Source organism: Opisthorchis viverrini, assembly GCF_000715545.1.
Source record: "Opisthorchis viverrini unplaced genomic scaffold opera_v5_1, whole genome shotgun sequence".
Taxonomy (NCBI): Eukaryota; Metazoa; Platyhelminthes; class Trematoda; order Opisthorchiida; family Opisthorchiidae; genus Opisthorchis; species Opisthorchis viverrini.
Window position 1 is genome coordinate 7,418,474 of NW_008751657.1, and position 24,145 is coordinate 7,442,618.

General features: G+C 42.6%; 1 protein-coding gene across 1 annotated transcript in view; it reads left to right on the forward strand.

Moving 5' to 3' along the window:
- Positions 1-5,206: 5,206 nt before the first annotated feature.
- The window catches only part of T265_12457 (hypothetical protein), a gene marked incomplete at both ends in the record, with an annotated part of 25,014 nt that continues 6,075 nt past the window's right edge, over positions 5,207-24,145 (forward strand). The window contains 8 exons of the mRNA XM_009163873.1: positions 5,207-5,280; positions 10,394-10,469; positions 12,517-12,659; positions 15,412-15,514; positions 16,626-16,724; positions 19,171-19,269; positions 20,892-20,987; positions 22,433-22,523. Coding sequence (XP_009162137.1) covers positions 5,210-5,280; positions 10,394-10,469; positions 12,517-12,659; positions 15,412-15,514; positions 16,626-16,724; positions 19,171-19,269; positions 20,892-20,987; positions 22,433-22,523 — 778 coding nt within the window. The remainder of the gene's footprint in view (positions 5,281-10,393; positions 10,470-12,516; positions 12,660-15,411; positions 15,515-16,625; positions 16,725-19,170; positions 19,270-20,891; positions 20,988-22,432; positions 22,524-24,145) is intronic.

Here is a 24,145-nt window from a genome sequence, read left to right on the forward strand (position 1 = left end):
CTGAATCTCTCGTTTATGATGTTCTCAGGCAACTGAATGTTCATAAGGTTGCTGAAAATCCATCGACAGCCCACGAGATTCAGCTGGGTTCCAGGTGAGTCTCTCGAAAGAACCAAATTAGTTTGCAATTGAGTGTATATTCGCTAGCACGCAGTTACATTCAGATTAGCGCAAACAGGAGACTCAAATGAGATTCTTATGAACCGCTTGTTGGTTACGCTCGTCAACCGGATGGGCATGCCAGGCCATATTACGAGGGATGACTTCTCCGGGAGATTTCAAACGACCTGTGTGATTTTCTTCTTAATGAACCGATTTCATTGTGGTAGACAGCTAGATGGATCTGAGGATAGGACCGATATGTTCGTATGCAAAGTCAGGACAGCTTCCCCGATGAAAACTATAAAACTACCCAAACCCGGACAGGTTTCGAGTGCAACACTGAATTCTCACGCTGTTCCTGTATAATCTATAATATAAGTGTGCTGCAAAATGTCGGAGGATTCAGTTGAACTTATTTGGGCTGTTTTTTGGATCCGAGTCATTCCATAAGAACTTATCTGACTGCAAAACGTTTGAGTCCAGTATTTGGCTTGGTTACCTCTGTCCCTAGCGTTCACAGCTTTGAAACTGCAGACGGACGACACGACTAGAAGTCACACAGTAATCCGAGTTCGAGAAACTAGTTGGAGTGTATAGTGGAAGTGCTCGGGCAGGTTGTGTACCCCTGATTTAAAGGTCGCGGAAAGCTTTTGATGGAATAGTCAAATGAGGCAATCAAACTTTCAGGCCATCTGTAAATTCATGAGTCTAATGGACGACCTCTGAGCTTTTATCAGAAGTGTTTGTGCTAGCAATTTTGCGACAGCTGTTATCCACACGCGTGTTGTGTGTTAGCCTGAGTAAAGGTACATACATCATGTCTTGTTTACGCTGCCGCAAGATATCATAGCATTGGTGCTTCAAAAATTCAAGACCCTGTCACGTACTTGTATGTAGCACCTACTATATATTTTACGCATTTTATGAACCTGATGGCAGTACCAAGACCTAACTGCAAGTTCCAGACAGGCATTAATGTTACCGTTGGATTCCTTTCAAGTCCTGCAATTCACTGTGTATAATCGCGATAGCTATCCTTTAATTTGGTGGTATTATGATATACATTTGACGAATGATTCGGTTCTTCTTTGATTTCAGCCCAAGTTATTAGTTAGCCTTTGTAGTCAGCCAAGCGTGTGAGTAATAATTCTAAAGAATTTGAAATTTAGTGCTGAAGGTTGCATGAATCTAGTATTTGCACACGAGGTCTACAAGCGGAGTATTAAAGTTTGTTGACTACCATCAGTTCTATTATCACTCCGTCCCCACTTGACAGTTTTTGACGGTATCCTGCCCGATTGTGAGCTACATTAGAGGTATCCCAATAACTCTCCATCACGTATCTTCCACCAGACTAATGGTTAATGATTCGATAGACACCTACCTGACCAGAGATAATTTCGGCAATAATAGGTAGAACAAGGTCGGCTACCGCTTCTTGCGGTCAGACTTTCAAATCAAAGGCCTGGTACGGCCATGAAATACAAAAACAGAAGTGAATTTATGCCTAGTTCTTCGTTGTGTGGCGGACTCAGTGGGGCCGTCTTATTCTCTGCATGCAGCAGGGTGCATAAGAAAAAACTCGCAACTGCCATCTGCCATCACTCATAAAACCCTCCTAACACATTCCAAGTCCTCTCTTTTACAGGATCAACAGTAGGGCATGCTTGTCAGATAAGCAAAAAAGTAGTCGATTGTGCGACACCATTTCACGTTCATATTGGTTTTGGTACCGCTAAGTGGGCTAGCAGAAGGCTTATTTTACACCCACTCGTAGCAGATTGTCGATATAAACTTGCTGCCTTTTTGAAAACCGAAAATAAAGTCCAAGTACAGTAATTAAGCTTTGGACACGTTCGCTACCCACATGCTATTGACTACGAACAGGTTATTTTTGAATTACTGTATTGGTCTTGGTGCAGCTTTTAGCTTGGCATTGAGGATTCATTACATAGCCGAGCACCTGTGAACAGTGAAGAAATTGTCTGAAATTTGTACCTGGAGCGATTGTTGCACCTACACGGGGCCTAAGTCGCTCCGTCCATTGCATGGACAACCTCATCAGTAGACAAAATTCAAAGAAATTGTCTGAAATTTGTACCTGGAGCCATTGTTGCACCTACATGGGGCCTAAGTCGCTCCGTCCATTTCATGGACAAGCTCATCAGTTGACAAAATTCACTGTTTTAATCGTTACTTTGACGTCAACAAGCTCCATGGATGCTGTTGGGTCAGAACCGTTATTCTGCATCATATTAATCAGGCAATGAAGACACTTACTCAAACCACTTGCTAATGGGTACTTTGTAGAGTGATAAGAGTCAAACTGTTTCCTACACTGTCATATTTTCACGCAATTTTGCCGAATCAGACTCTTTTTAAAGCTTATTTCCTCGGACCGAGGGAACTAAACCGACTCGACTGACCGCCGAGAAAATATCATTGTGTTTTGGAAGTGGAAATTGCCTCCGTCAAGTGATTTCATCACTACGGTCGTATTCGGTGAACAATTACTCAAGAAACGCGTTGGACATCAAGACTGATACCTAAACATAACCGACATGTCTGGTCAATTCAGTAGCATTGCATACATTAGTAATGTGTTATTTCTAGGTGAAATCATGCTCACACATCTTTGAAGCACCCGATTACTGATGACTTTGGACAGCTTACTGAATTGTGAGTAGGGACACCAAGGTTTCCGCATGATAGAAGTATTGCGGCTATCGTTTATCAGAGCGATAAACTGATGTGCAGAGTGTGGCACCGGAGACGGTTGTTTGAATTTCGGATGACGGGAGGTGACAGAAGACGGAATAACAAAATTTCTAGTGGAAAACCATTTTGGTAGTGGATGACGGCGCCGATCTCAGGAACACACTATTGATCTATTTCGTCCTAGCTAGAAAGAATAGGCGATACGCGACTCCGCGAATCGGTACTACGATTCGAATCGAAAACCTTAGGCTTTTAGCTGAAACCTAATCTATTCAGCAACGACTGGCTGGTCAGTTGTATGATTTTCTCACGACCGGACCTCACCGCTCATCTTTCGATCACTCGGTTCACGTCACGTGGTCTAGTGTTGCTTGATTCATCGGGTGTCAATGTCTCAGATAAAATATCTGTGTGGCTTGCAGTTTTTTCCTGCCTTATCGAATTACTCCTATTTGTAGGCTGATTATGATGATCACGGCTATTAAAAGTAAACAGAATCTCTCAACTTGCTTCAGCTCGGCGCGCCATGGCAAGAATTACCAAAGGTTAAGCTCATATCTATTATGCAATTGGTTTTGGAGAGCTGCAATGTTTTCATGTTTGACCTTAAATCTGGATATTTTCTCAATCAGTGAAGAAGTATCGTGTTCAGGCAGAAACCTTGCTGCACTACCAAAATACACGCTTGTCACGACCTGTTAGGTTCGGGGACACAGCACCTTGTCTTTCGGCTACCTCTCAATCGACGGCGAGTTGTGCGGTTAAATTCCGTCTGATCGACCTAGGTAATCAAGAGGAATATACAACTTGTAATTCCAAAAAAGTGCAGAACATTTTCTAATGGTTTTTCGCCTTCCAAGCATATCACAACCCACCACCACTCATTGAACATGTTGTTTCTAGAATCCATATATTTTCTATACATTATGTATATAATATGTTTTTTATATTCTTTCTATTTTCTCAGCTGGTATTATTATTAAGCTTTGTAAAATGTGATGCTTGAACTATTTTTTCGGAGGTCAAGTTGGATAAACCTAGATTAATTTGTGTTGGAAAAAAATTGTGCATTGTAGCACTATGACGGGCGTTACGGCATCAGTATTTGGATTACCTGTGAGGTCTTGATTGAACTACTCTACTTCAATGGTTATCCATCTATATAGATGTTACCGTCCCGACCCTTTGTGCGTCATCGAAAAAGTGAATAGTTCACAGGAAGACTTCCATTCAAAGCGCGTCCCCAAAAATTCCAAAATACAGGTAAAATGATATGATTATACACAAACAACTTCAAGGACTTGCCAACAAACAACAGGAACGCCTTCCTCAAGCCAACTGCATTGTAGTACGTCGGTGAAATCTTTTTTGGTTGTTGGGCTACTTGAACTGTGGTCGCTTAAACACGACTCATCGAACTACCAGTCTGCGTAAACGACAAACCGTTATCCGAGAAAACGCACTACCCACAGGGTTGCTGAAAGCTCTCGACTAGCTGTGTTGTTTATGAAAAACTAGAACCTCATAGTTTTGAATCCGTAAGCATAGAACAAAGATCATTGTCCATGCGCAGTATACTACGCATAAGGTTGCTGAAAACTCTTCCACAGCCCACGACCGCTTCCTCCCTCCTTGGGACTCATCCGGTAGGCATAGTCCCCAATTCCCCTTCACCCCAAGGGTTCTACTCGGACCTAAATTGCACGAAATCAGCGAAATACCCTCATTTGCGCACTAATTTAGTTTTGGCGGGTGACCCAAAAACAGAACATTATGAACGAGAGGTTCAGCTGAGTCTCCTTTCAAAACCAATTGGCTGTGGGTATGAGTGTATAAGTCAGGGAAAAAATCATTTTTAGTTTTAATCTCCGCTCATCTTGTTGAGATTCTCATCTCCATTATTATCAAATGGATATAGCATCTTCTCTACCCAGTTGAAGCAGTATCATCAGTCTTTGTATTGAGATATTGAAGGCTCTCGCTTTGCCTTCTGTTGAAGGTCGTAAATAGAGGCAAGTTATCAATCTGGGTCAGGAGGTGGGAGAAATTCGCTGTTCTTCGACCAGCTGTTCTCCCCCTTCCAAGGACTTCGGTGATTCGTCTAGAACTTCGGCAGCTCGCAGAATATTACTCTTACAAATGCACACATGCTGGCACATGTTAAGCTACCACGTGCCCTAATGTGTCACTCAACATTTACACGAACCGGCGAATGATTCGAATTTGTTTACGTTAAGGCCACTGAACCCTTTAAGCAGCCCGGCTACGATCTTAGTGATACCACTGGATGTTCGATGTTCTGGAAATCAATAGCGCGAATCACGCGTTCTAACAGCAGTATGTTTAAAAGGGCCCTAGCTATGTTCAGTAATGTCAAATCAGTGCTAAAATGAGATGTTTCGTCGCTGCATTGTGCACTTTAGTTCTACATATTTTGTGTGTGAACGCTCTATATGAGGGGTAAGTGTAGGGTGTGGATGATAATGTGTTCAGTGATTACATCAACTTGAGTGTAGATTTTTTAACGCCCGTTCAAATTGTATAGACCGCTTACCACATTACCAATTAGAGACCAGAAGATGGATATATCAAACGTTTATGATTTTTAAAAGTTCTGCTATATGTCACTTCATTGTGTAATGAATGAAAAAAACACGGTTAACAAGTTGCCTGTATATGCGGGGATACTTTGTGCCGAAACGAGAGTTCACCAGAATTACCGGTTACGCAGCGAGAATAGACGGCAGTCGTGGAAGACGGAAGGAGATCCACGTGTAATCTATAACAGTTTGTTTGGTGACTTGGTGGGGACTTTCGGATGGCTGTGTTCATTTTGTCCACATGTTCATCACTGGTGCGCACACACACTGACCAAGTCGGATGGATATTTGCCGACTCTTTCGACACCAGGTTGGAAGCCAGCCGATCATCATGCTCATTCTGTGCTATCTACGTCGTAGACACCAGCTCCCTGTTTCTTGCATGAAAGCGGGACGGTACTTGCATTTGAGATTTGAATAGGTTTTCCAAAACTGGCACCTACTCTGAGACTTATGTGGTCCTTCTGCCCGATTCAATCTTCTCAGAGTGGCTAGTAACAGTTGTAATAGTATTTCTAGGTCAGCAACGACAGATTTCGTCTCTGTTTTCTCTTTGTAAAATTCCTATAATAAATAAGAAGCTGTTTTTATAAACGAATACCTCCGAGTATCCTATAAAAATCATCCTCGTTGCCTTTTTTCAGAGGCTCAGGTGTTCAGTAAAAATCTATGTGCTTTTCGAGGTTTAGTAATCATGTTTAGGAGCATATATAAATATATATATATATGAAGCGAATTTATTGACTTTTTAAGCAGTCAGGTAGAAGTTCGCTTTTTGTAAATGTAGATTTTCATACTCATTGTTTTTTTCTTATGTTTGGTTGGAAGTTTTCATTTCAAAATCTTCGTTCGAAGCACTGTTTCTAAAAGTTCCATTACTTCACAAAACAACGCTGACGCAAAGTTATTCAGAAGACGATTTGCCTTACTTTCCGGATCATCAAATGTGAGGTCCAGCTAAATGAACTGAAGTCCGTTTCAGTAACCAGCTGTATCGGGAGTTACTTCATTGGCTTCCTCGTGTAACGGCACTCTGCAGGTGAATTGATGGGACATGAGTCTTGCGAGCAAGCCATGTTGGATGTGGGATCTACTTAGCTAAATTTGCACGCTTTTTCATCATCATCACCATCATCATCATCATCCTCTTGTGGAAATGTGTAAAAAATTACTCACCATTTTTGGATCTCTGTATTTACTCTAACGCAGTATATCCTGAAGGCTTTTACCTCTACAAAGCCGCATGATATGGTTCTTCCAGGTTAATGCCTCGTGATAATCAGCTCTTCCGCAATGTCCTTTTTTCAACAAATGCCGGTGTTAGCCCGAGTTTCTTGTCATCTAAATAGGAGATACATCCCCTTTCTAGTTACCCGTGATTCTCCGTGTATATGTTGTCTGGTGCACATGAGAATAGTACTGATTCCGTGTGGCTATCCGATTGCTGTTTCCCGCTTCATGGGGTATCTGCTCTTTGGCTGGGTTTATCATGCGCCAGCCAGTCTAACGAGCAAACCTTCGACTAGCTTGTCAGTGTCTCCCCGCTCAAGTCACATTGAAACGAAGATAAAGAATCAGTAACATATGCGAGCAAAAAAAACACCGATAGCACTGGTTGAGGACACTGCGTGAACAGTTATCGCTCCTTAGTTCATCTTCGCGATTTTTTGTCGAAATAGGACCTTTCAGGATCTCGCGACAACAAAGATACGGAGATCTTGGAGAAACAAAACTCCGCCAGTTAACGAGGTAATGTCTCTTTATGGAAGGCTGTCAGGCCTCGTGGAATCGTACCAGACATTCATTATCGGATTTCGCGAGGTGTAATCGATACCCCAAAAACAAGAATAAGATTAATTATCGGAAGTCTTCTACTGGAAATTTTGCTGTGTCGACTTGCAGGGAAGTCTACTACATAGGGATAACAAACTAAGTGTTAACGTATCTGTCACGTGTTTCCTAAACTGGTTCGTCCATTTTGTTGGGTCTGATGAATACTAACAAGGGAAAAATCACGATAGAAGGTCTGAGATTTATGAACTTAGATGCTCTCCCTACATACGCCCAGAATCCATTAGAATGTACAGTTTTTCCTTGGTAACGTCAGTAGTGGAGAAGAAGTGCCGGTTAACAATGCATTTTCCCAAAAGGAAGGCTTAATGTTTGTCAACTAAAACGGAAGAGTTTCATCCCAGTTAACTAAGAAGAAAAAAATGTTTTAGCAAATATAAAGTACTAAGCACACTGGACTACTTAGTAGAAATGGATTAGAAGGTCCTACTCTAGCAGATTCTTTTCAGCAACCTAGTAGCTAGATTTATATCAGGGAACCTGCTGCCATCGTGGTGTTCCAAGGAATTTAACATGACTCTGCTCGCTCAGGTTTCTCCGAAGAAAATACCCGGGTGATCCGCCCAGTTGGTGCCTTCTTTCGGAGACGGTTAGACATCCCTCGCTCACACAGACATGGCAGACATCAAGTCACATAGATGCGCGATAAAAGAGTAATTAACAGTGATGTTAATGGGAAAAATATCGCGGCTTCTGAGACTTCCGAATGGTTTGAATATCTCCTATGACACTGGCTGTAATTGCTTGTTAAATCGAGAAGTATTTCGGGGAAGATTGAAATACAGCATTTAGGAGGCTGTCACGTAGGGAACTGGTTAACTCATTCCTTTCCATGACATACTGGTCTTTGTTTTAGAGGACTGTTCTGCTTCCTGCATGCCTTCTGTACTATTCACACGGGTGTGTCGTACCGCAGTTGGTTAAAGCCTATCCTTAACCATACCAATCAGAGACTGTCTATTCTTCAGAACTCAGGTGGATAAGATAGTCTCGATACCTCAGGTTTGCACTTTGGCCCTATGGTTCCTTACAAAGACGCTTTTTAATTCAAACCCACTACGTACTAACATGGACTACTCTTCATTTCTGTGTGAACAAAACACTGTGATTAAGTTCGACGAATCGTACAACTGTTCAAACTCACCTGCATTTGCAGTGAATCGTATATCGGCAGAACCGACACTGGACTTGCCCGCTGACCAGATATCACGTCCTTAAGAAACTTCGTAAGTTGCCAGCTGACCTCAACTCAGCCGAGGTTGATTCCGGGGTCACCGGCCATCTAGTCAACATTGGGTTTCGTTTCTTTTAGAGCGAGGGAAAACACAGATATGGATGTTAGACGGACGGGATTGTACAGGTCAGAATAACTTCTCCTGAAGTAAACACTCAAAATCCAGCATTCACAGCGACGACTACAAGCAGTCTGCTCATAAGGGGAACTATTTCACAACTTGCCTTCGAGAAGTCCCCGTTCGAGCGACCAGTTAGCACGTGAAAAACGTGACTGAAGGGTGAGAGGTGCAGTACATCGCCTGAGTTCTAGGTAATCACACTACCAATCGTAGTCGAACATATAGTCGTCAAATATCGGTCGAAAGTTGCGAGGTCGTATCATCCAAGACATTCATGGGATGAGTGTCGTTAGCAATTTCCAACAGGGATGAAACAGCTGCAAAGTATTCCTAGACTTTTAGGGCCGAGTGACGTCACTTGTAGGATTGAATCTGCGGTACGATTACCCAATCTTTTATGTATCCAGATCCTCCAAAATGTACCGTGTCTCTAGTTTTGACAAGTCTTGTCCCGATCACTTGCTTGTCGTATGGCAAAGGAACAGCCAATCGGTCTTAAGGTCCGAGCCTCATACTGAAAAGAACTGTCAGACAGTGTACCTTTGTTCCTGCCAACAGTTTCAGTCTGGAGCACACTAATTCAGATCTGATCACTATTTACCTTGCAACGAGAACAAACATTTAAAATGCAGAAATTGAATTTCGCCATTACGTTTTTCATATAACTCTGGCATCAAAATATTCCATTCAAACTCGTGAATCAGATCGGTTGATCTGAAACTGGTTGAAGTCAGGAAAGATGAGTTGTATGACATGATGCTGGGACCTTCATATAAAAAATTGTACAGTGAAACATGTGATTGCCTGATGTTTTTACTTTCTTAGTAAATGTTTTATCCGGAGGCTTTATTCCCTGTTGTCCTTTTTTGTCATCTCACGGTCGTAATTCCTCCAAGTTGTCTGTTTCTATCCGTTACGCTGACTGTTTTTGTGCTAAAGGATCTAACCGCATGGCCTTAAAATAGCATGCAAAGCAGCAGATTTGGAAGACACTAAGCCTGTTGAATTTTGGTAGGCGTTTCTCAGCCCCAAGCCTGTATTTAACAAAACTAGAATCAAATTATGTTGTTGGTAGTATGAGGAGATTTGGGATTTTTGTGGAGATTTCGTCCTGTAAGTGAAGCCAATCTATGCTGAAAAGCCGAGAAGCATTGTACAGCTGTTTCATCCTTATTGGGAATCATGAGCAGTGCGCATCTCACGAAACTCCGAAGAGTCTCGAACCCGCGACCTCCCAGCTATTAGTTTGAACACTTAACCTTTCGGCCACGAGTGGCCGGACGGTTAAGTGTTCTGGTGTCCTAGGCGGGAAGAACAGGCAACCGAAGCACTTGAACTGATTCTATCTATATTAGAAAAGCTTTTCTGCCTCTCCATTTGTGAGTCAATGGGCCTCATTCCAAATGCTTCGTCAGTGCCGGCATGTAAAGCTTTAAACTTGAACGACATTTTTTTCAGACTTTCCTAAAACAACGATATCCCGATAGGTTCCAAGCGTTTTCCAACAAACTGCTTCCCTTCAAGACTTGTTAGCATGATGTTTGACAGTTCCAACAAACTGCTTCCCTTCAAGACTTGAAATCATTTTCTTAGCATGATGTTCGACAAGATAAACCAATCTGGGCCTGAGAAAGATTTTCATTTGATTTGGGTCAAGGAAAAAAGCTCTGATAACAGCAACAGACAGCGAGGGAATGCGGTCCTGGTTCTGATTGGCCATAAACTGGTGTGCAACATGTTTCCAACATTCACTGTCTTCCTTTGTAGCTACCGACTGGTCAGAATCTTTCCCCGGGGGGAAAATGAAACCAAAGCAATACAGGTACTGGAACACCTTGGAAGTGTAAGTAAGCATGAAGTTTTTTCAATTGCAAGCAGTTATTTATAAGTAAGCAAGAACCGATGCAACTTTTTGGCACACCTAAATTCAGAAACGATAACATTTTCTTGTTGTAACCATAGACTGTTGGTCCAACAGAGCCCAAAAGTCGTGATGTCCATTTTTGTGCTTCACAAGCTACTGGAGGCTAGTACAAGGGGATGGGTCCCGAAACCATCGGTATCTAGCGACGCTTTCGCTCAGCAATTTCATAAGCCTCGACTAGCTAGCCTCTAAAATCCATTGGTTGCTTCAAATGGAACTCAACTGAACACATGTACTACTTGGTGCCTTGTTTATTTACAACATAACATGCGTTCTTCAGAGATATCTCATGGATATGTTCTGTCACATTCAAGCCTTTTTTAACTACATATTAACTAGCACACAAATGGTAATCAAGGCTTGTGAGCCCATGTGAGGGAGCCGATAAAAAGTTCGCTTCTTTGATGGAAATCTAATAAGGCCGATCACAAGAAGCTTCTTCTAAGTAATCATTTTTGGACAGTGGTCTCTCCAGAAGATTATCTTTTCTACCGTGAGTTTGAGATCCAGAGGGGCTTGATCCGCCTTCACCAACCTATATTTGCCCTGGCGAGTTCCACTGTAGGTAAGAGGTCTTGCTGATGCGAGCCTTACGGGATCCAACAAAGCTTGTTGAATATGATATCCGTTTGTAGGCCTGTCAGTCTGGTGTAAGAAAAACCAATACAGATGCACTTTTGGTTCACTCATCCCCCAGCTTTATGACTTTGAGGAGTCCAACGAAATCCAGAAAGCTGGTTGCAGTGGGGACGGAAGACATCTGACAGCAAACATCTGCTATTGAGTGTCGTACGATGCGCAATCACCGGTATAGCCTTGCACAATATGTTAATCTAGAATCTACTCAGTATCAGACGTTTTGTTGACACTCCATCTTTGACTGCTTTGAATAAGGCGACAGTGAAGAAGAATTTAAGAAAGTCAGTCCGCTGGCTCAGCACTTTTAGATTTAAACGACGATATGCTGATCTTCTTTCCACTTTCACCAGTTGTCTACACAATATATTACTAGTCAACAATGAAGAAATCACGTAAAGCACCCAAAGAAGGGTTGCTACTCTGAGAGCACCATCAAGGGGTACCTCTCATGAACAAATTACTTGTTCTCTAAACTCAATCGAGATTGCTTCCCTGAATGCTGGTAACTTGGGCGTTCAGCTGTGTAACAAAAATGAGTGACTTGGGACTAGGTGTCTGACATTCAATGATACTGTGTTTCTGATGGCTGATGACTTGATGTTGACTACCTCAGTCTGCATATCAAATAAGTTGGAGCATTTTCAGAGATTTTCTGACAGAGGTACCGGCCTTATCTGTCAATTTACATGTCGGAAGTGAACTGACTGACTGACGGGCAACAAAAAAGTTAACCTTCGCGGTCGAATGGTTGGAAATCTAGCAAAATTAGTCGTCCCTAGTTGCGCAAGTACTGGATTAAAGGCACCAAATTCACTAAAGGTATTTGGAGAAACTTCTGAGGGACATAGTACTTCCTACTGGAAACGGCTATTCTGGTCAGAAATAATGTCACATGACCAAGTAGAACGCAAGATTGACGGAAACTTGGGGACAGTGCCAACCTGATGAATCCCAAGAAGGGCGAAACCGGCCGTGGGTTGTCAAAGAGTTTTCAAAAACCTTACGAATAGTGTATCACGTCTGTCCAAGTAACCAGTTTTACAATCCGCAGAATTAGTGAATGCACCAGACCTACGGCTAATTTGGAAGCCATCTTTTGTTAAAGCTCACTAGTATGTTTCAGTTTCTGATTTGTAAGATTTCATTTTTTCAGCCAATTTTTCATGTGTCCTTACTGAATTTAATACCACCCTGCTAGGATGAGTTGCTCCGAAAATCATTTCAGGTATAGTCGGTCTTAGGAGTTTAAAAGTTAGTGGACTGTTTTTTTCCACAGCAATAACAAATTTGTCTAATACGTTTTTGTGCGTCTCTTGGTCTCTCACAGCCGCACTATGACATCTGGAGCATAGATCGAAGGATGGATCGACCCGTCTGTATGATGGTTTCACCGGAAGGTTGGAATAATCTGTCGAGAATTCTGGACCGGTTCAACATGACATGCGAGGTTTTGATAGAAAACTTGAAGACGTATGTTTAACCTGTTATGATTCAGTCAAGTTCCTTGTTTTCGCGTATTGTAAACAGAGCGCTACTTTGAAACCAACTAGTGAGGAACCTATGAGGAAAAAACGAAACTTAGGCACTTGCTGGCAATTTGTAAACGTGTATCTCATGATTGGATGCAAATCTTCGCTTAATTTTTCATCGATATTTATCAATGTTTGTAAGGCAAACGGTCGTTCTATTTTAGACAAAACATACTGTTCCGTTGCGTTCCATACCTTGGTCATATCACTGTATTTAAATATGTGACTTCCCTGTATCAGCCTGAATGCTCATTAGACGCACTGCCACTGGTTTCGCAATCACTATGATATTTTTATTGAGTGCCGATCTTCCATATTAACTAACGGCGGGCTGTTGCTCAAAGGACACTTCGTACCGGGTTTAACTATTTGTTATTCTGTTCGTAGTTACATCACTCTCGTTTGAACGGCCGTCCTCCTGTTCTGTCGCGATAATTCTGGTGAGTTCGCGCCTGAGGGAAGCATCTTACTCGGGTTTCGCTCTTATTGGAACTCAACAGCACTGCATATCCAATGGTTGTGCCGGGATTTGAACCCCGGACATCTGACATGCGAAGCGAGCGGGTAACCACTACTCCACCAACTCACTGTGCGCGCGTCTGAATTTTTACGTCTGAACAGGCGAACGTTCACACTTGAGCAATGTGACTGGTGTGCCCGACCTATCGAGCGACGACTCAGTAACTGTCCTCGTTGTGACGACCGATGGACCCGCCAGTCAGGACTTCCCAGTCAGGTGGCGTGACACACGCTTGAAACCCACTGGGCAACTTTTTGGTTGCAATTTTAGGGTTTTGCGGGATAGATATTTTGTTCGTAGTCACACCACTGTCGTTTGTTATTTCTCTCTGGAATACGCCCCCCCCAACAGGAGGTGCTTCCTTGGGGGAGACTGCTCTCGAAGCACGGAATTCCTTTCTGTTGTATTCCTGTTGGAGCAAACAGGCACTTGGAAACCGAATAGGAGGGACTTTGTGCTTGCAATTTGAGAAAGTTACAGTAGCGGTAATGACGAGTTTCCAGCAGGCTCACAAGTAATCTGTCATGGAAATCTCATGTGCCGTTTAACCATATCTATCAACCGACCATCACTTTATATGGGTGACGACATAAGCAAAGTTGATACGTCACAACAGCAGTGAACAAATTCTGGTGGGATTTGGGTATTGCCTTGGATGTGGGAAACAAGTGTACATGGCGAAAGTTACAGTAACGGTAATGACGAGTTTCCAGAAGGCTCACAAGTAATCTGTCATAGAAATCTCATGTGCTGTTTAGCCATATCTATCAACCGATCATCACTTTATATGGTTGACGACATAAGCAAAGTTGATATGTCACAACAGCAGTGAATCAGTTCTGGTGGGATTTGGGTGTAGCCTTGGATGTGGGAAACATGTGCACATGTCAACCTTTCAAACTTTAGAACATCCTTGTCCGCAGTAGCAAGACGTTGTGCAAGAGTCTTCTCATATTTGGATTAAGGTAGATTTAGAGGCGTCCAGACCGGAAAACTTCTACGGTATCCCGCATGTGAGGTCATCATATAAAGTGGAATACTTAAACTTTCCTTAAGCCTCGAACAAATCGTCGCTGAAGAGGAACTTCACGGTTGTCTCCCCAGAGAAGTTGCCCCTTCCATGAAGGATATCTTTTTGAAGAATTAATAAACCCTTATCACAAAGGTGTACTTGGTCTGCTCAAATGCAGGCATGCGAGTGAAGGCAAATGGTATTTATGATTGTGGATCCTGCCCGGCCTTTCCACCGAAAGCCTGCTTCTGTCATTTCATTTCATTCAGTGTATACTTTTGAACGATGGTATGCCAAATTGGGTCCTTTATATGATTCAGTCTGTTAGTGGTTTACTCTGTTCACCGAAACCTACGCGCAACTTCATGAAGCTGTGCCATAAAAAATGTGCACAGCAAAATATCGCTTTGCCAACTTACGTTTTTCTATCCTTAAAGGCTATATACAGCCGGAGAATGTCATATGACGAATGCTTTTTCAGCCGACAACTGTGAGAAATGGAAGTATGCGGTCCGACAAACCTGGTCATGCCGTTGTGTCGCAATGCAAATACAACTGCAGTAGGCAGTGCGAATCACACTAAACGGGGTTTTGATGACTAACTGAAGAACAGTAGGGACCGAAGTTGGTTGACTTCAACGAGCGTAATTTAAAAACATGCATGTTCATGGCTATCAAAAATGCAGTGGGCCTTCAATTAGGTGGTTAATTCTAGTACCTAACTAGATAACATTACAAATCCATGTACGAAGGTTTCCTCTGCCTTCTTGTTCGTACCAGCGGTTGACGTCGTGTTGGGAGTCTTAGGCGTGCTTTCATCGTTACGTCTGCCTATCCCATCACCTCTCATTCACCATAAAAGACGGTCTTTTGTGAGTGATTCGCTCAAACGAACTCTACCAGTACCTTAACAGTTTATAAACGTTAAATAATTTTAGGTAAATGTAACACGATGCTAAAGGTATGACGTCAAAAACTGACTAATCTTCTTGTGGGACCTATTTTCAAAACACTTACTGCTATGTGTACGCTTTCATGAGAACATAGTTGCACGTTTGTGCATGGCAGATGATGAATAACCTGTCCGATCTTATGTAACTATATTTTTCCATATATGTTTCCAGTGAGTCATTTCACCAGTATGCTTTTTCATTTGCTTAGCGAAATCGACCATCAGGCACGGGAAAAAACCCGTCAGCTTCGCTTGCAGATGTTCAGAACGAAAGTGAAATCGGAACACGATACGTACAGGACAGTAGAAGAGGTAGGTCAATGCAAATCACGTCACGTGCTCATTTTCCTCTACACTCCCTCTGCTTGAAACCTGCACCTATTAGGGACCTCAAAGAGTACGATTCTGGTGAACCTCTGTCTTTTCGCCTTTCTCTTTAGGATATCATTTCTTTGTAGGGAACCTCAAACCCCGAATATTTTTGAGGTATCAAATTTAGGAATTCGGCTTTTGTTAGCCATATCAAATCTTTGTGCTAGCAACAAACTCCAGTAATTGAGCAGCAGAAAATTTATATCCACTTCAGACACACATCCAGGCAAATTACGATTGGGCATGCATTTGTTCGCTTCCCACTTGCCAGATGAAGCGAAGTGAACTGAGTTGTACGAATAAAGCTCACACATTTGATGAACCGGTGCTTGAATCTCCAAGGTGTTTCAAGCTCGTAGCATTTCCGCTAACAGCTGAAGGCCAAACCATTCGACTATTTAGAAGACGAAATCTCGATCGAAAAGATCCAAACTTTCCTGACGTCACCTACAGTCAACTGATGGTTCGGCAAATTCTTCTGAGGTAAAATTAGCATTGTCCCTAGTTATTCATTACATGATGCTTACTTGACCCTGAGCTTAGAGCCTTCAGGAGCAATAAGTGTGAGGCAGTGGTCACTCCTAGAAGAACAGTGCATTTTGCGTTTGTTCCCGACTAAATTTGAAGATCATAACCAAGGGGTCACCAATCCTGCCTATATGCATTTGTCACATGAATTCAGGTGGCTTTTGCTCGGTTTAGCAGCTGCGTGGAAACTTGTTGAGAGCCTGACAACATGTTAGTTGCTAGCATCTTCCCCAACTTCTCTTGATCTCTAAGGGGGGGCTTGTATTCACTAATTCACTTTGAACATAAGGCAATCGTATATGCTCCACCAGTGTGACGAGTGTTACTCACAGGAAGACGGGCAGTGGATAGGTTTGACAGGGTTGTTGTGTTCTGCTTTCTGTAGTCTTGTTTAATCTTGGCTTCTTTTTGGACGTTAAGTTAAATGGTATGACTGCTTCCAAATGCTGGTTTTCATGATAAGAAAGTCCTGTACTGCATTAACCTGCCACGATAATTACAATCTATTTTGACTTCGCATCAGATCGAAGCCGCGGTGGATCGATACGCGAGGAAACACCCATTCGTTCAAATAGAAGTTTTGGGTTACACGGCAGAAAGTAGACCAGTTCGCGCTATGAAGGTATGTTACCTTGCACCGAGCCGAAATTTTTTCGCCTTTTCATTGTTAATTATTCACTCATGTTTATATTTACCACCTTTGAATCTACCCAGTTCAACACACTATCAATAAAACAGATTACATGGCTAGAAGATCATCCGTCAGAATGGAAGAACTAATTTGTCCGGTTTTTACCTCATCCAATACATCACTCAAACCACGTGACTGGAAGTTGAATATTTAACATTTCCTAACCCCCACGGTTTTACATATTTATTGCCCCTGAAACTGTGTGGTTTTCTGTTGCTGTACGCAAAAGATGATCAAAAGATTTGGCCTGTTCTATGTCTTATTCCCCAGATGTCTTGCTAACACGCCCAAGAATGATGACGAGAATCTAACATGCACCACTGTGTCTCTTCTTTGTTAGTGCAACAACAATAGTTTCATCGACTGAAAGTAGGCATGCATTGTACCACCTGAAGCCCAGGCTATGGATATCTGAGGCATCTGACGCCTTAAGCCTCCTATAGAGACCACTTACTGAGACTTATTTTCATCAGAATATGGGATTTAGTCAACATCTCGGTTTTCACAGTTGCAAATAAACAAACAACTGTCAACAGAATTCAGTAATACAGACTCACACAGCTATAAGGGTAAATACTAGTCAGCTGTCAGAAGTGTGACTCGTTCTTTGTTGGTCGACCGATGGCAGATGGAAAGCGCATTTTCGGTTGTACAAAGCGTAGTTCCATTGAAGAATGTGTCCAGCACCAGAAGCTGCGTTGGTTAAGACAGGTGTTGCGTACTCCGAATCATCGTTTGCTGAAGAGAGTGCTGTTTTCCATGCCCAATTGAGAGTGCCGTAAACAAAGAGGTGGCCAACCCTTGACTTGGCAGAGGAATATGAAGGAGATCACGAAACGCTTGGGTGCCGTCGGTGCTGCTCGACTTCCAGGATGGGGACCGTGTGATCCTCACTGTGCCTGGTTGGAGACACCACAAGATATGGCTGCCAACCGATGTCAGTGGCGTTCTTGTTGTCAGTTTCTACCCAGATTGCCTGAGTTAATGTCTGGAGGTGTAGGCACCTCGGAATGATTGTGTTAAGCTGGCACTAAGTCCCTCCCCCGTCCATCCTTATTCTTTTCTTTACAATAAGGCTTTCAAATAAGTCATGGTTGTACGGCAGTGAGGCATCGGTGCTGAACACTGATGTCATGCTGAAGCTAACGGTGTAGACAGTTTGGAAGTTACGTGCCAATTCAGGCCGAGAGCAGAAGGAAAAAGAAAAAAAATGAACAGGGGATTCTCAATCGAGAATGCCTCACTTCCGATCCCTTGAAAGGTGCGAGTAACGAAGCTAGGTATGGGATGACGTGCATGTGAGTGTAATTCACGCAGTCAGCCGTGTCACCGAATGATGAAGTACTATCGTATCAAGGGACAAATTGTTTCGTTTTTGTTCAAGAAACAAGTCAAGTAAGTATTCTATGAAATTAGTGACCACGATCAATACCATCAAGGTAACCATGGAACACCTGGATGTGATCTTTTTAAGCTATGCACCACTAAGAACAGACTGGCTGTCTATATATGCAGGCCGTGCTTCAGATTGAAATTCATTGGCTACTGAAGCCGACTCATCTTTCTTCAGGAAATAGTCACTTGCCTTGATCAGTCATTCCTTCACGAGCAAGTTTATTAGGGGCTGTTTACGGGCCTCCTGGCTCGATCGAGGTGACTGAGTAAGCTGCTTCTGCTCAAACAGCTGCTTACGTAAGGTAATAATAATACATATCCGATACCATGTATGTTGTCTTCACAACCTTGTCTTTTGTCAAATTGGTTTTGACGTCATTCACCTACAGCATTTACCTACAGCCATTGTCTACGGTTGCTTCGCTATCGAGTCAGCCAGAATGGTTTCTTGAAATCTACTAATAACTTTGCACACCATAGTAGTATACACATCCAATAAAAATTAACTACTGGGTCATTTCTTTCGCCTCAGCTTGGTGAAGCTCAAAGGACCATCCGTTGTTAGTGATGGTCTGGCTTGGTAGCAACTTGTATACAGACTGTATGCTTGATTTGCTCAACAAGTTTGGTCGTATTGGTCATTACAACATTTAGCAGTCTTGATGAATGTACATTTTTGAAAGTGCAGTGCTCAGTATATCACACAGCCTGATAAAAACAAGCCAGTCTTCAGAACCCATGCAACGGTTGTCCTGAAGCTCGTGTTTTGTACTCCGAGGCATTCGAAGTGAGTACGAACCAATCAAATGTTGAGCGTCAATCAAGTAAAGCCGGTCATATTCAAAACAGAGAGTGTTATAATGCTCTGCGGTGTAGAGAAAGTTGTGATAGCTTTATAACTGGAAGTCAGTTAATTAACTTGAAAGAGCCTACCGAAACACTGAGTCGTGTGCTGACATTTATCACTGACTTGTCCTTTCAGATATCCAAGGATACGAGCAAGCCAATCATTTGGATTGATGCTGGAATACACGCTCGTGAATGGATCGCACCCGCAGCAACACTATATTTTGTTGATCGGGTAAGTCAACATAAAACCCGTGCAGTTCCTGTTGGAGTTCTTAGTTGTGGTCATCATCATCATCATCATCGAGAACATAATATCAGAGTTCAACACTAATACTTCCATGTCGTTAATTTGTGGTCACAGAAGAAACAATGCAGTGTGTCCAGATGAGTATGGTTGACCATCCGCGGTTTTCAACTGAAGACCTGCTCCGCTCATTGCGAGTAGTGACAACGCGAAGGAATTCAGTGAGAAAAAAAACAACGGGAATACTCATCTTATATTACCCTACACCTTCAGATAAAATGTCAAAAACGATGGACCAGTTCTCTCACCAGCTTTCCCATCAGCACCCATCTTTCGCGATTCTTTCCATCGACGGTCTAGCCCCTGTGAATATGATTTTAAACATTTGTCTACAAAGCACGTGACAACCTACTCATAACAAGTTGCCACTAAAAAACCCAGAAAACATAATCTTTTGCAGCAAGGTATCTCACATTTGGGGTGAATGTGCATATCTCCGCTTTCCAGTATCGTTGAGACTGCTTGAACCTCAGAGATAATTTTTGAACCCGAACGCTAAAGATCCAGATCCCTTCCATTTACTTTAGGATTGAGCTGGTATGGTCCCTTAAGTCATCGAGTTTGGCCCTGCAGTGTTTTTCCTGGAGCAGTAGTTTACTGGACCATTGTTTTTTTACTGAGTGATCTTTAGGTGATCTATAAAATGCTTCTCAGGTCGCAAAATGCATTGAGAGCGTACTGAGAGAACCTCAGACTCCCGACGGCATCCGTTTGCTTTATAAACGTTGCTGTACAACGAATAATATTCTGCGCTTCTGTCCTCTGGTTGAGAAGGACCAAGAATTCCATTTTAAAGAATATGCTGATCACAACGGCACCTATTAACCAGGAAACTAGACCTTTGTTTTGTTTCATACACCGGAACCACGTTAATCTCTCGATATGTGCTGAACAAGTGTGAAACTATTATAAAGTCCTGTTAGTGTCTTGCTAAATAACTAACCTCGACTTTACATTGACCAACCAAGGGTATTTTAACTCACAAATGCAGCACAATACACTTCAGTTGAGTACGTCAAGATATTGCAATCAATCACGCGTTTGATGAGTCAAGAAGGAACCTGTTTTGGCTTACGATGCCGTCGTGTATACAAGGAGGTAAAATTAGTTGGAGTGAAAGCGTTTACTCTCAACGACCAAAGTCTTCTGACTTGTTAATGATGCGGTCTGAATAATGGAGAAAGGACGTGTGAGAGCCAAAGACATTCTAGAATGTGTCGTGGTCCTTATTCAAGTCAATGCTTGAGGTTATTCGCCCATGAGAGTTAACTGTTTGAAAGCTGGTTGGTTTGCTGCCCATGAGAGTGGTTTACCTTCGAAGCCCATCCAAGAGAGCAACATTTACCTGGAGACGCATCTACTGGGGAATACAATATCTATGTCCGTCTGTACGGTCAACAAAGCACGACTTAAACACTATGGTAACTCCACCCGATTAACGAAAACCTGGTTACCCTACTGAAGTATTTGATTGCTAGATTATTCCACTCAATAATTTCTACTATCTGTATTTTCCTCCTCTTTCTTTCTCCTCCTCGTCTTTCTTCCAGCTGCTTACACGAGGCGGGCAGGCCTTTTTGAAGGACTTCCAGTTCTTTATTGTGCCTTTGGTGAACCCGGACGGCTATCACTACACTCACCAAGCCGTAAGTCAGAGGGCAAACACAAGTGTTGTGAATCTGACAGCCATAAGTAAAATAAGCCCCAGGTGACTTGAAAAAATTCATGTTAGTCCCGAACTTTCAAGGGTACCCAATGGAAATCAGAACCACTCAGTGAAAAAATTCCATAACTTGTAAACGCTTGCAAACACATTAATCTGCAGAAGTAGTTCTAAGGGGCTGCATCCATTTACACACGTCAGAGTGAAGTTATATTGGCTAGAAGTAGAGCATCCATCTGTGACTGGAGTCGTTTGCCCCCAGATCTATGGCATACACACTCAGCGTAAGGGTTTCATCACCAGTCGGTGATGAGAATTTTGGAATCCAGCTGCCAACCTTGGCGAACAGACAGACAACCAAACACCGCATTCGGACTCCATTTAATTCTGTAAAACTGGCAACTCAGTTTGAACTTTATGGGCGTTATCGGAGTGGGTTATATTCTCCCAAACACACTAGAACTGGCATATCCAAGTTCAATTAGTACTTATTGATTGAACAGTAGACACACACGCTGGCATCGCGTGTCAGAGGAGCGGAGTTGAACCTCCGGTACTATGAAGAATATGCATTTAACACGCGTAAAAATCGGACCTAAGACTGAGTAGAAGTCAACCAGAGAAATCGCACTGGACTTCTTGGGTGATAAATCGCCAATCAAAGTATTGTTTTTGGTTGTTGGCCTGTTCGCCGAGCTTGGCAGTTGGATTGCAAACGTTTCATCACCAATCGAGGTGACATCGCCAGTGCAGGGTTGACGATGTCAATGCACTGACGATGGTGACGAAACGTTTGCAATCCAACTACCAAGCTCGGCGAACAGACCAACAACCAAACAGCGCATCCGAGCTACCTACATTCCACAACATTGCTAGTATTGTTTTCCCTCAAGCCGTCTTCTACTTTGACGCATTCTGCCGATGGCTGCCGCGCAAATGTAAAAAACCCTGGCTGAATAGTTCTCTTCGACATACTTTGCTTAGATTTCGTTCACGATGAATTGTTTTTGAACGAGCGAAAGTGACTGAGTAAGAATTTTCTACAAGTCTTCTCTCCTGAAAGATTTCAGAATATCCATGTAAAACGCGCCGTTTCCTGGGTGCAGAGTTGGTGTGTTCTCAACATATTTCAAGCTCAAAATTTCGGGACATTGATTTTCTTATGACAATTCATCTCTTGTGGTTAGGAATACAGTGACTGTTGCAGAGTTGTGTGTTCTCAACATATTTCAAGCTCAAAATTTCGGGACATTGATTTTCTTATGACAATTCATCTCTTGTGGTTAGGAATACAGTGACTGTTCCGAAGGTACAAACTCTGGAAATGCGGGGAGGAAGTTATTTAGTAGATGGAATTTAAATTTGACCAAGTTAGTGAGCATGCATACTTATATTTTTCTGCGGTTTGATTGACTGTTTCTCACCAAGGATCGTCTTTGGCGAAAGAATCGTTCACCCACTGCCGGGGAGCATTGCGTTGGTGTGGACCTGAACAGAAACTTTCCGTTAAAATGGGGATGTGAGTTGTCGTGGTTTTGTCGTTTATTTGTCTTTCGGAACGTGTCAGACTAGCATATGTTCCACAGAAATTAATCAGGCCAGCGAATTTGAAAGGAAAAAGACTCGGGATTCTATCAAGAAGTCCTGTGAACAACTGAAGAGGCACTCATCAGTCGTTGTAATAGCATCTGGAGGCGCCCTGACGGGAAGTTACTTGTCATTTTAAAATCTGACCTAAATGAACGAACAAACTCGATCTACGCAATGATCTACAATTTAGCTGTCGATTTTCTACGAAGGTGGCGTTGCGCATTACAAACACATTGTTAACAGGGTTTATCAGTAGTATATGGCCTTAAAACAGAGTGTTGATGGTGGTAGTATGGCACAGGCATCTACAGTACCCATTGAAGTGATCGGTTGAAGAGCGTGGCTTCTGAAACGTGCAATGTACGTTATTACTCGTTAAAACTACACTTTTCGTAATATTCCATGACATCCACCTGAACATTTTTAGGGGTGTTGCTGTTATCTGTGTGTTACGTCTGTTGCTGATAGGTTTTAAAACATGATTTTGAGGAAAGAAACCAAAACGGCCACTCTGAGGGGTGAACATAATGAACAGGCACACTGTGGGTAATTTTTACTGAAGCTTGCTTTATTCTACTAATAACAGCAAGAGTAGTGTGCTAGCTTACTTTAGTGTACTGACCGAGGGTAAACGTGGAGCTTTGCTGACCCACGTATAAATGCCTGACCAGTGTTACTTCTGTTCATCCAGCAGACCCATTCGTGTCATTGTTTTCCGAACCTGAAGTCTGCTCTGGAGTCCTTATGGTTGAGCAAGCCAGTCAAGTGCGCAAATTTGAGTAGGTTGTATTCTAGCTTGTCAAGAATGCATCATTTCGAACTGAGAAATCAGTGCCATACTTTAAAAAACAACGCAGCTAACAAGATAGAAGTGTAGTAACGGCCACTACATGCTTCATGATAGGTAACGAGTTTCCTAGTATAAGTACAACACCAGTCACGTTCACAGAGGAGGACTGGACAACATTCCAAAAGAATAATCACCCAACTAAAAACGTCCTCTCCTTATTGGTGCAAAGGTAGTGTACTGATATTACAAATTGATTCGTACCGGTTCTACCGCGAGCGCTCACTCCTTGGTCGTAGTTTGGATATGGGCATCTTATGCTTCCAGTAAATTAAATAACTGAGCGCTCTCCAAACGTGGGTCGATATAGGCATCCTCAGCAAGATGGGTAAATTTTGCCTCGTGTTCACTTCTTCGCAAATTTGAGAGCATGTAGTTACTTTCATTTGGTTTGATTGTGGGGCTTTCCAGCAGAACTTATCATTTAGAAGACTGACTTCCCAGATATTCATACATTTAATGTTAGGAACAGTGTCGTCCGAATGATGAGTTGTTCCGCCGGCCCCGTCTAAGCAAAAATGCTAAGTTTCGTCTGCTATTGCTTCCATTGGAATGAGATAGCGAGTTGGGGAGCGGACAATCAACCTTGACTTCGAAATATGCCAAATCGACCACTACAATCCGAAAACTGCCTGACGTTGCAGCAGTGCCTACAATTTTACCTCACTGAATGAAGCAGTCGTTGGGTATTTTCATAAACTTTG